Source organism: Phocoena phocoena, chromosome 3, assembly GCF_963924675.1.
Source record: "Phocoena phocoena chromosome 3, mPhoPho1.1, whole genome shotgun sequence".
NCBI lineage: Eukaryota > Metazoa > Chordata > Mammalia > Artiodactyla > Phocoenidae > Phocoena > Phocoena phocoena.
In genome coordinates, this window is record NC_089221.1 from 126,786,024 (window position 1) to 126,799,052 (window position 13,029).

At 43.2% G+C, this 13,029-nt stretch overlaps 1 protein-coding gene across 2 annotated transcripts in view; it reads right to left on the bottom strand.

Moving 5' to 3' along the window:
- Positions 1-13,029, bottom strand: part of PDE6A (phosphodiesterase 6A) — a 69,445-nt gene that overhangs the window by 32,543 nt on the left and 23,873 nt on the right. For both annotated transcript variants that reach the window (XM_065874680.1, XM_065874681.1), the window contains 3 exons: positions 10,413-10,477; positions 4,415-4,481; positions 117-164 (listed from right to left, as the gene is read on the bottom strand). In XM_065874680.1, coding sequence (XP_065730752.1) covers positions 117-164; positions 4,415-4,481; positions 10,413-10,477 — 180 coding nt within the window. The remainder of the gene's footprint in view (positions 1-116; positions 165-4,414; positions 4,482-10,412; positions 10,478-13,029) is intronic.

A 13,029-nucleotide genomic window follows, 5' to 3' on the forward strand; every position in this document is an offset into this window, starting at 1 on the left:
CATTTTTGCTTTGTTGAGACTGCTTCCCAATAAAGTAGATGGATTCTAATGTATTTGAATCCTCTTTGGGGGGGGGGAAATATCATATGACAGAGAGTAAATAAAAAATAACTTACCTGGAATGCAAAAAAGTCCTCTGCAGGTGCATTCATGATGTTGCAGATCTGAAAGCCATGAAAAGGAATAATGGAGTTATGATTAGACTTGATAGAGTACCCGTTGAGGGCAATGGGCATGATATTTTCAGAAATATCACATCCTTATCCAAGGCATTCACATTCTTTTCATCAGGTAGACATGCTTAAGATGGTTTTGAATTATTAAATGAGGCTGCCGAACAGGAAAACTGCCTTATAAACATGGCTTCTTACCATTTGCTTCACTTCTGAGTCATTGCCAAGCTTTGAGAAAGTTAAGGCTACAATTTGTTGTTATTAATAGCTGTATAGTGTCCCACTTTCTTCTTTTTAATGTTAGCTTTTTTCATATCTCATTCATCTTTTATTTATTTATTTATTATTTATTTTATTTATTTATTTATTTATTTATCTTTTATTTATTTATTTATTTATTTATTTATTTTATTTATTTATATATACCCATTCTTCTTCAGATTCTTTTCCCATATAGGTTATTACAGAGTATTGAGTAGAGTTCCCTGTGCTATACAGTAGGTCCTTGTTGATTGTCTATTTTATATATTGTAGTGTGTCTATATTAATCCCAACCTCCTAATTTATCCCTACCCCCCGCACCTTTCCCCTTTGGTAACCATAAGTTTGTTTTCTAAGTCTGTGAGTCTGTTTCTGTTTTGTATATAAGTTCATTTGTATCATGTTTTTTTTTGATGATGGCCATTCTGACCAGCGTGAGGTGATACCTCATTGTAATTTTGATTTATATTTCTCTAATAATTAGTGATACTGAGCATCTTTCCATGTGCTTTTTGGCCATCTGTATGTCTTCTTTGGAGAAATGTCTATTTAGATCTTCTGCCTATTTATTTGATTGGGTTGTCTTTTTTTTTTTTGATATAGAGCTGCATGAGCTGTTTGTAAATTTTGGAGATTAATCCCTTGTTGGTCGCTTCGTTTGCAAATATTTTCTCCCATTCTGTGTGTTGTCTTCTTGTTTTGTTTATGGTTATCTTAGCTGTGCAAAAGCTTTTAAGTTTAATGAGGTCCCATTTGTTTATTTTTGTTTTTATTTTCATTTCTCTAGGGGGTGGATCCAAAAAGATATTGCTGTGATTTATGTCAGAGAGTGTTCTGCCTATGTTTTCCTCTAGGAGTTTTATAGTGTCTGATCTTACATTTAGGTCTTTAATGCATTTTGAGTTTATTTCTGTATATGGTATTAGAGAATGTTCTAATTTCATTCTTTTAGATGTAGCTGTCCAGTTTTCCCAGCACCACTTATTGAAGAGACTTTCTTTTCTCCATTGTATATTCTTGCCTCCTTTGTTGTAGATTAATTGATCATACAACAGTGATGTATGATGATGTATGTGTGGGCATATTTCTGGGCTTTCTCTCCTGTTCTTTGTGCCAGTACCATACTGTTTTGATGACTGTAGTTTTATAGTAAGGTGTCCCATTTTCTTGCCCCCTTTTGTTGAGTATTTGGTTATGTTCAGTTTTTTTAATTAATGTAAATAATACCACTCTAAACATCTTTGAATCAATTATATTTGTTTTGTCAGGAAGGAGTTTTTCCTTGTGCTGTAAACTTCACAGCAAATGAAGAAGTAAAATGTGCTGTAGCTCTGGTTGTATGTATATTGCAAGATTCCTCTCCTGAAAACTGGACCAGTTTACCCTATCATGCAGACAACACTTATCTGATCCCTCCAGAGTCCTGCCTATGGAGCCACTGTATACAGTTGTGTAGCATGTGCACTGCACAAAGGCATCTGGCTGAGGGGGTGACTGGGAGTTGAAATCCAGCCTGTTCTTGACTTTCAGAACAATGGCCCTAGTCTTTCTCTTTTCATCCATCAAGAAGGGACACATTTTCTAGTTCTCAAAAAGGTACCATGTGAGCTTGCTTTGACCCTGCCTATCCCAGTAGATCAGACCATTCTGTTGTCTGAGAGGATGAGCTGTGCCTGCTCCTGTTCAAGACTGCCCACCCACTGTACCACACCTCTGGCCTCTCCCTGGGCCAATTCCATCAGTTGCTATTGTTCTCTCCTGATTTCTAACCTCTCTGAAGGTTCTTTAGCTTCAGTCCATGGGCATGCTTGATTCTCTCCCAACCTCGAAAACAAAATCCTCCCTTGGCCCAATGTGGTCTTTGTAGTGACCATCAGGTTTTCTCCTCCTTCTCTTGCATTTTCTACCTTCTCTTGCATTTTCTACCTTCTCATTACCCATCCACACCTCAGCAGACCACCCGCTGGTTTCTGCCTCCACCTTGCCACCAAGCCTGCTCTAATCAGGGCCATCAATGACCTCCTAACTGCCAAGCCCAATGGGAGTTTTTGGTTCTTATCTCACTGGATCACTTTTGCTGCATTTGTTATTCTCTCTCTTTGTTGAAAGTTTCTACTTCTTTGGTTTCCATGACACTACCCTCTCCTGGGCCTCCAGACACCTCTGAACCCTTCTTCTGATTCTCCTTCACACACTCTTCTTCCTCCACCCAATCTTTAAATGCTGGCATCCTCTAGTATTCTACCCCGAGTCTCCCTCACTCTCCCTGGTGACTTCATCCGCACTCATGGTTTCAAGTACCATCTGCTCCTAGGAGCAAAGTGGTCAAGGACCAGATATACTATCATATGGTCTGTAGTGTAGTCAGTACAGATCTCTACCTTTTGTTGACACAAATCTCTATCTCCATCTGTCCTCTAGCTCCACAGCATCAGAGTCATCTCTTTAGCTGCTTGCTGGACACTTGCTTCTGAAAAAAGTCTCTGTTGTACCTTGTCTGAAAGTGATCTCAGCATCTTACATCCAAACCTGGTGGCAGCATTATCTGTCCAATCTAGAAGCCTGAAATTGGCTTTGGTCCTTCTCTCCCTCCCTCTCTGCTCACAACCAATCACAAAGCCCTTTCAGTGTTAGATCTGAGCCCTGATATCCCTCTCTCCACCTCATCTCTGTCTGAGTCATGAGTATTGAATGAGCAAATGTATTCACTGCCTGGCTCATCATAAGCACTCCATGGCTGTTAGCAATGAAGACAGTGTTCTTTACTGCCTTTGCCTTTGTTGAGATGTTCTTCATCTCTTGTTTGTAAGGACACACTTTTTGCTCTGCTTCCAGTCTTAGTCCCTTCAGATCTATTTTCTAGGGAGCGTTCAGAGTTTTCTTTCTGAAATGAAAATTCATTGTGCCAACCTTTTGCTTAAAAACCCATCGCCTGTAGATTAAAGTTCCACCCTCTTGACCTGGCGTCCAAGGCTACTGTGATCTGGCCCCTCCCTCCCTCTCAAGTCTCATCTCTTGCCATCTTCCTGTCTCAAACCTAACACTCCAGCAACACGGAACTGCACACTCTGTGTCACTTCAAACCTCCAAGCCCTAGTTGTTTGCCCATGTTGCTTCCTCCACCTGCAATCCCCTTTCATGCCCCACCTGCCTAACCCCTATTTATTTTAAAACTCAGACCAAAACACTCTGGCAAGTAAAGCTGGTTTAGATGCTTCCTACTTTGTGTTCATAGAATGTACCATGTACATCTCTATCTGGCCTTATCACATTATAGTCTAAGTATCTGTTCATAAAGATATCTCCCATTTGATGATGAGCTTCAGAAGAGAAACTATTTGATTCATCTATCATTGTATCCCCAGAGCCAAGCACAGCACCTGGCACATAGAAAATGCCCAATAAATAAACACCCTGATACATGAACAGCACTGTGTAGTGTGTGTGCCTGGGGAAGGATACAGAGATAAGCAGGCTCAAATATTGGGGTGATGTGCAGCTATGACCCTTCTCTCTAGGGGATACTCTCACTCTACCCTGCACCCCAAGCGGGTAGGGCATGCGGGGAGATAGAGCATTTGAGCTCTGCTGTGTGGCTGGAAATGTGGCAGGAACGGGGTTGGGGGGGTGTTGGGAGTGGCAACTAAGTCTCTGGGATGAGAGGATGGGACTTGTTCTGTGGTGAGCCTGGTGGACCAGCCACTGTGACTTTATCCCTGACATTTGCGTAAGTATCTTTAGTTGTCACTGAGACTGTGCACCTTTCCATCTGAGGGTTCTTTCTCTGTGTATTTCATATTTCTTCAAATGTCAATTCTCTGCACATCCCCTTGGACCAGCCGTCGAGCGAATTGAGAAATGGGAGAACCGGGCTTTTAGAGATACACACTTCCCATCGTTTTTCCCACTCTCTTGATCGGAAATCCCTTCACCTTTCTACCTGATTCAAAACTCTCCCCCTTCAAAGTTGTATTACTTACCAGGCCATTTTGGGCAACGTAAGTGGGAAGGCCGCTCACTAAAGCCCAATGGTCCGGAGGTGGATTCCTGTAAAGGCCAAAGACAGTGGTAACTTCTTTTTTTAAAAATAGATTTTATTTATTTATTGGCTGTGTTGGGTCTTTGTCACTGTGCACGGGCTTTCTCTAGTTGCGGCGAGGGGGGCCACTCCCCGCTGCGGTGCAAGGGCCTCTCAGTGCGATGGCTTCTCCTGCTGCAGAGCACAGGCTCTAGGCGCACAGGCTTCAGTAGTTACGGCTCACGGGCTCCAGAGTGCAGGCTCAGTAGTTGTGGCGCATGGGCCCAGCTGCTCCGCGGCATGTGGGATCTTCTCAGACCAGGGCTCAAACCCGTGTCCCCTGCACTGGCAGGCGGATTCCTAACCACTGCGCCACCAGGGAATCCCCCAGTGGTAACTTCTGATGTAGGGACAGTTGGACTAAAAACTTGAAACTGGATCTTACCCTCCCTCTTCTCTCTGGTGGCTCCAAGCGCCCACTTACTATACCAGACCAAGCCCCAAATCTTGGCTAAGCATCTTAAGGTCCAAATGTAGACACTGAGAAAAAAGCGATAAATCAGTTTTATTAATTTCACACTGAGTTTGACTCCCTAAGAAAAGAGACAAAATTCATCCAACAGATTGTTATTGGCTGCTGAGCAAAAACAGATGCCGTCATTTCCCTCCATTTAGTACTTACATACAGAGAGTTAGCTTAATATCATGTAGAGTGAGGGAAACCCCCCTAGGATGAGCTCCTACCACATACCAAGCACTAAGCTAGGTGCTTTACATACTTATTTATCCCACACAGCAATATCACAATTTTGGGTATTATTTTTACTTGTTTATTGCAAAAAATATTTACACACATGGAAAAATGCATGAAAAACTTCATCAGTTGTTTGAAAGTGAACTCCTATGAAATTATACCTGGCACTTCCCTGGTGGCGCGGCAGTTAAGAATCCGCCTGCCAATGCAGGGGACACAGATTCAAGCCCTGGTCCAGGAAGATCCCACATGCCGCGGAGCAACTAAGCCCATGCGCCACAACTACCGAGCCTGCGCTCTAGGGCCTGCGAGCCACAACTAAGCCCGTGTGCCACAACTACTGAGTCCGTGTGCTGCAACTACTGAAGCCCACGCACCTAGAGCCCATGCTCCGCAACAAGAGAAGCCACCGCAATGAGAAGCCCACGCACAGCAAGGAGGAGTAGCCCCCGCTTGCCGCAACTAGAGAAAAGCCCATGTGCGGCAACAAAGACCCAGTGCAGCCAAGAATAAATAAATAAATTTATTTTAAAAAAAAAAACAAGAAAGAACAACCTTGTCGGTACCTTGGAAATCCCTGACCTGAGCCCCCGCCACTCGCAACCTTCTCCCAAACCCCAAAGGTAACCATTGTTCCAATATTATGATTCTTGCTTTTCTGTGGCCTGTTTTCCTGTAGCCTGTTTCACCTGTTTTAGGTAGAATCAACGTGCATACATTATTTCATTGGACTTCTTTTTCATGTTGCTGTAATTCATTTGTTTGATTGACTTCAACCGTTTTCCCTGGTAAGGTTGCATATAATTTATGCATTCAACTGTTGATGGACATTTCCCTCAGTGCGAGGCTAATATGAGCATTGCTGCTTCCAGCACTCTGGTGTATATGTGCATTCAATTCCATGTGCTAATTCTAGGAGTAGAAATCCTGGGTCATAAGATGTGCATGTCTTCAACTTTACTAGGTAAGACCAAACTGTTTTCTAAAGTGATCATGCCAATTAATACTCCCATCAGCAGTATATTAGAGCTTCCTTTACTCCACGTCTCTGTCAATACTTAGTATTTTCAGACATTAAAAGAAAAATTACTTTTAGAAGATTAAGGAAGTTCTCCTCTATGGAGATAATTATGTCATGTTTCTCTTAACGTGGCAGATTGTATTTATTCATTTTTCTAATGTTAGCCCTGCATTCCTGGAATATACCCAATTGGGTCATGATGTATAATCCTTTTTAGTTATTATTTGCTAAAATTTTATTTACTTAGCATATTTGCATCTATGTTCACAAGTGAGCTTGGTCTGAATTTTCTTTTTTCATACAGTCTTTGTTGAGTTTTGGTGTCAAGTTTATGCTAGCCACTTCTTTTTCTAGTCTCCTGGATAATTTGTATGAGAATTGCATTATTTCTTCCGTAAATATTTAGTAGAACTCACCCCTGAAGGCATCTGGGCCTGGAATGTCTTTGTGGGAAGGTTTTAATGTATTTTATTGTTATAAGACTATTGTGGTGTTCTATTTCTTTGTGATTTATATTTAGTAGGTTTTATTTTTGCAGGAATTTGCCTCTTTCATCTAGATTTAAAATATTTTGGGCATAATATCCTCTTACTATCTTGTTAATTTCTGTGTCTTTGTGGTTATCCCCCTTTTCCTTCCTGATACAGCTCATTTGATTTTCTATTTTTCTTGCTCAGTCTTGCCAGAAATTCATCAATTTTGTTAATCTCTCCAAGAAACCAGCTTTTGGCATTTGTTCATTATTCTGTTAATATTTCATTAATTTCTGGGCTTATCTTTATTCTTTTGGGGAGGGTTTATTTATTTGCTTGTTTGCTGTTAGTTTCTTGAGATAATGTGATGGATAGCTTCTGTCTACCCTCCAGATCCGCTCTCCAACCTGCTCCTCCGTGTCCCAGGAGGCCAGTCTGTGTGGACTCCATCAATAGGGTGCCTGGCCTTCCAGCTTCTGATTGAATTTAGCCCAATGAGGAGACCTGGCCAAAACTAGAGGCAGGTAGAACAGTTAGGTCAGGCTACTTATTTCCCTGGGTTCCCCCTGGCAGGGTTGCTCTGGGTTTGCTGCGTCTCTTGACTGAAAGGCAACACTTCTCTCAAGATGCCCTGCTCTACATGATACTTTCTCCGTCCAGGTTCTAGAAATTTCCTTTGGGCCCAGGAATGCTTACAACAACCTCACTACTAGCATATTCTCTTTCAGTTTCCTTCATTCCACCCACACCTCTGTAATTCATCCCTTTATAAGTAAAGCCTCCTTGAATTACCCTAATTTGAATGTGACGCCTGTTATCTGCTGGGACCCCTACTGATACAAGTGGGTACAGAGTTTATTACTTTATATTGTATTCTTTTCTCATATGAATATTTAAGACTGTAAATTTTTACCTTAAGCATGATTTCTGCATCATACTGGTTTTGACATGTAATGTTTTCATTCTTTCAGAATATGTCATAATTTCCATTGATTTCTTCTTTTACCCATGGATTATGGGTCTTCGTTGCTGCGTGCGGGCTTTCTCTAGTTGTGGTGAGCGGGGGTTACTCTTCCTTGCAGTGTGTGGGCTTCTCATTGCGGTGGCTTCTCTTGTTGCAGAGCACGGGCTCTAGGCACACGGGCTTCAGTAGTTGTGGCCCGTGGGCTCAGTAGTTGTGGCCCGTGGGCTCTAGAGCACAGGTTCAGTATTTGTGCACACAGGATTAGTTGCTCCGCGGCATGTGGGATCTTTCCCGACCAGGGCTCGAACCTGTGTTCCCTGTACTAGCAGACAGATTCCTAACCACCGCGCCACCAGAGAAGTCCCTCTAATAATGCATCTTGAGACCTATTTTTATCTGATAGTCACATAGTTACATTGCTTTTCTTTTGATTATCATTTGCAAGGCATATCTTTTGTTCATTCTTTTACTTTCATTCTATCTGCATTCTTATCTTTTAGATAGCTCTCTTGTAAATAGGATATATGGTATTTCTTTACGTATATCTCAGAACTCATCAGTTCTTACAAGAACTGGTTGTTTTTTTCTTTCTTTTTTTTTTTGGCCGTGCTATGTGGCCTGCAGAATCTTAGCTCCCCTACCAGGGATGGAACCCATGCCCCCTACAGTGGAAGCGTGGAGTCGTAACCACTGGATGGCCAGGGAATTCCCAAGAACCGTCTCTTATATGCAACTGAGAAAGATAATATTCTGCCAATTAATCTGTAATGCAGTGCTTTTTGAACTTATAATTATTACTCTACGAATATCAACAGAGCTCTTTTAGCATTTAGGTATAGATTTTTATCATATCTCATACCTTTTTCCTGGCTTTTTGTGCCATTCAAAGGCACTTTTTGTTTCCGTGCTGCATCATAGTATAATCTCTTTAAGTTACTTCTAAGAATTTATATTAAATTCAATGTGGATACAGCCACACTGTAGAAGGCAGCAAGGTGGATGTTATCAGCGGCTAGAAGGGTGTGATACTTGGTGAGGAGTGGTGAGACATTGGGGAGAACTGTGATCTGTGATAACTCAGCATACAGACAATGAGTTTGATAAACTGGCACCTCTAGAGAAGTGGTTAGAAAACAGAATGGTGGCAGAGTATGCAGCTGACAAGGAAAAAAAAGAACAAGAAAGCGACGAGTTTAGGAAAGACTCAGTCTTCATGCAAACAAGACGGAACAGAGAGAACCCAGAAACTCAGGAACCTGAAGCAGTCTCTTATACCCAACCAGTAAAAGATAAACCAGAGAACTGAGTGATCTGAGTGACAGGATTATCAAAATTGTTTGGCAACAGCTGCGACCTCTCACAACCACTATTTAAGGATTAAGGTGACCTGCTATAAATCCCTTCATTTGGACCAGAAAAGAGACCAAAGGTGAGGCTCTCCCACAGAGGCTGATCACAGCCTCACGGAGTCTGCAGTTCAGTTGGGAAAGAGAGCCAAGCCTCAGACAAAACTGTGGGGTGCCTCTTGGTGCCCACAGAGGATTCACATAGGTAACAAGGCAGCTAAGTTTTGGAGAGTGCTCTACTGATCAAAAAGTACAAGCTGATACTAAAAACGTTCTTGACTGTTGAAATCTTAAAATGGCCTTTGAGCCTCCACCACCCGCAGGTAGGTTGGAGGCCTCACCCTCTGGGAGTTCTTGCCTTTTCATTATCCTCCTAGGTCATATAAGAAGACATTAGAGAATAAGCTTTCTGGGACTTCCTTGGTGGTCCAGTGGATAAGACTATGCGCTCCCAATGCAGGGGCCCCGGGTTCGACCCCTGGTCAGGGAACTAGATTCCGCATGCATGCCGCAACTAAGAGCTCGAACGCTGCAGCTAAAGATCCTGCGTGGCACAGCTAAGACCTGTGGCAGCCTAAATAAATAAAAAAATATTTTAAAAAAAAAGAGAGAATAAGCTTTGCTTGGGGGCTGAGTCACTTTCTTTGCCAACTTCCTGCCTTTGTCTCACCCTCTGCATTAGGCCCCAGATGTGCCTCCATAGAAAATCATTGAAAAGCCGTGATCGGACACCATGGCCTCATTCTATAGAGAGGCCCAAACCGGCCACTTATTTATTTATTTTTAAATAAATTTATTTATTTATTTATTTATTTATTTATTTATTTATTTATTTATTTATGGCTGCGTTGGGTCTTCGTTGCTGTGTTCAGGCTTTCTGTAGTTGCTATGAGCATGGGCTACTCTTCATTGCGGTGCACGGGCTTCTCATTGTGGTGGCTTCTCTTGCTGCAGAGCATGGGCTCTAGGCATGCAGGCTTCAGCAGTTGCTGGCATGTGGGCTCAATAGTTGTGACTCGTGGGCTCTAGGGCACAGGCTCAGTAGTTGTGGCACATGGGCTTAGTTGCTCCGTGGCATGTGGGATCTTCCCAGGCCAGGGCTCACACCCATGTCCCCTGTACTGGCAGGCAGATTCCTAACCACTGCACCACCAGGGAAGTCCCCAGGCCACTTATTGACACTGGACTTGGGACTTGAACTCACAGCAGCTGAGTCAGAATCCAGCCTCATTTTCCAAACTGCATGGTCTTTCCACCCTTCCACACTGCCTCCTTACTGCTCTCCCTGCCTCGAACAGAGTGTGTGGCCTTCTTGGGTTTGGTTAGTGTCGATCTTGGAATGAGTATCTTCTGGACACTGATAATGTGCCTGCAATTCTACATGTTTTGAGAAGAGACTTACGGGATGACTTTGATGTCTTCTTTGCCGTGCAGGATGTAGTCAATGACCTTGTAAAAGTTGATTTCCTAGGCAAAAGAGAGAGCCTGAGACAGTGCTTCAGCAGGAGTGTGTTCTTGAGAAAGGCTTTGTTCTTTACCCTGTGCCCTGTGGTTTCCCAGAAGCACCAGCCTGACCTTCTAAGGGCGTGTCCCGGTGCCCCTGGAGCTCACTGTCCTCAGCTGACTCTCAGGGTTCAGTGTGCTCCTCCTTGGAACCAGCTCACAGTGGCCAGGCAGGGGCTGGGATCTGGGGCTGGGAAGAGACATAGGAAGCGTTCCAAGGGAATCTGGGGGTTCAATACAAGGAAAAAGAGATAAAGATTGCTGGTGGAGTCTAGTGAGAGAGGGAGGTGGAAGGAGGCTTCTGTCCCATTTAGCATCATCATCAACGCAGCCATCTTCCATGTGGGGTGAGCTCCATGGTCACGGTCCCCTTTCTCCTTCACTCCTCCACTCAGCTGCTCTTTGCTGCGTCAGCTCTTGCAGACTTGCCTTCCCAATCATCCCTCAGGCTTCCCAACTCACATTCCACCTCTTCCATCCCTCCCACCTCCTTACACCATTAAAACCCCTATTCTCTTAAATTAGACCTGTTCAATTCCATGACTTCCTAACATGGGGTTGGATGCTGGCAGGTGATTCCTTTTCCCTAGCTCTCCAGGGAAAAATCCATTACCTTATTGGAACGTGATGGGCAGGTTAGTAATAATCATTTTACAAATAGGAAAACTGAGACCCAGAGAGAGGAAAGGCCTCATTTATAGTAAGACAGTAAGCCGGGACCAGAACCTTGGCCCCTGACTCCTGTGCTCAGAGCTCTTTCTACTGTCACTTAAGGTTAATAGCTTAAAATAGTGTTTTTCTCTCTGTAGCACTCTCACCTAGAAAGGGGGCTACTCAAAGTGTGGTCCCTGGACTGGTACCAGGCTGCAAACTATTTGTCACTATTCCATGATGAGATAAAAACAGAAATTGACAGTCAGTGTTTAGAAACTTTTACAGCAATTTGACTGAGTTAGGTTAGGTCTGTTGAAACTGATAATTTAAAAAAGACAAGTTTTGTATGTCTTTTAAATTTTTTACTTTTTGCATAATAGATTTTTATCATATCTTGAAAAGTATCAGTCCAAGATAAATTGGAAATTAAAAAAAAATTGTGCCTCTACTACAGGTTATTTTGAGAAATATTGCCCTAGAGATTTAAATGTTGATACCTGGGCCCCATCAAGGCCTCTTGACTCAGAACCTCCACAAAGGGAAATTCCTCATCTAGTCAAGGGTGTCTAGTTGATGGGCAGTCGTGACCCTCTTCAGGCTCACGAGGGAGAGAGAGGCTCTGCTCCTCAACGCCCACCATTGGAAGCAGCTACAGTGATTGAACTCTTCTAGAGCGGCTCCCATGGCACTGGCTGCTCCAGGGTAGGTATGAGCTCCCTGCAGTAGGGAGCATCCAAGGGAAGACCAGGTGAACCCAACAGCGCGATGAAATGGAGTTAGGAATAGATCTAGAGTGCAAAGACTCAGGCTCTGGTCTTGGTTCCACTATGTGTCCTTTCTGGGCCTCAGTTTCCCCAGCTGTAAAATCGGTGGTGTTTGTTTTTTGTTGGTGTCAAGTAGCAGAACCTTTTCCCCTAACAAAGCATGGGCCCTAATACTATAAAGCAGAGGAAGGTAATGCCGCCCTAATGGAAGCAGAGTTGGGTACATGGAGATCCTGCATCTCTCCTGGTTTTCCCTCACTCCCTGTCCTGTCCTCCTCTGCCCCCATTCACCCCTGGCCCAGGCAGCCACTGTGGGAGCCTTGGGTTCTAAAGATAATCTGGGAATTTAAAAAACTGAATTAGGGAATCCCTAAAGCTCCTTCCAGCTATGATTCTAAGACTATGGTTGGAGAGTTAGCATAGATAGATAGTCTCTCATAGATTAAAATGCACATATTCTTTGACCCAGTAATTCTGCTAATAAATCCTATCGATATATTCCCAAATGTAGGTAACAGCATTGTTTTCCCCATCTAGGGCTTTCAACCAGACTGCTTTAAAAAGTCTGGAGATAGCGGATATCTATCACTTGGAGATGGTTAAGCAAACTGAGTTCCTGCGCATAGTGGATACTTTGCATGTCTCCAGAGCGAATAGCTGTATCTGTGCTGATAGGGAAAGATGACAAAATATACTCAAGTGGGAAAAGTAAGGCACAAAATAGAATCATCACACTTGTCAAGGGTAGTGGTGGTGGAATATGTATACACACACACACACACACACACACACACACACACACACACACACATACACATACATACACACACCCAGGAATGTCCATGGACATTTGGGAAAGGTAGACCGCTCACAATGGCACAGTGGCTGTCTCAGGGCAGGCTGGATTTCTGTGCTGTGCTCTTTTGTATGGTGTGAGCTGTTCTCTGTGCTCATGTATTACTTTTTCAATAAATATAAATACATTGCGGTAAGAACATTTTAAAACAGGTCATATCCTATGGGCGGTTCTAGAAATCAAAGGTGGCCCCGTTATCTGCTGGGACTTTGGTAGAGCTGTTTCCTTCTGGGAGGGGGAGA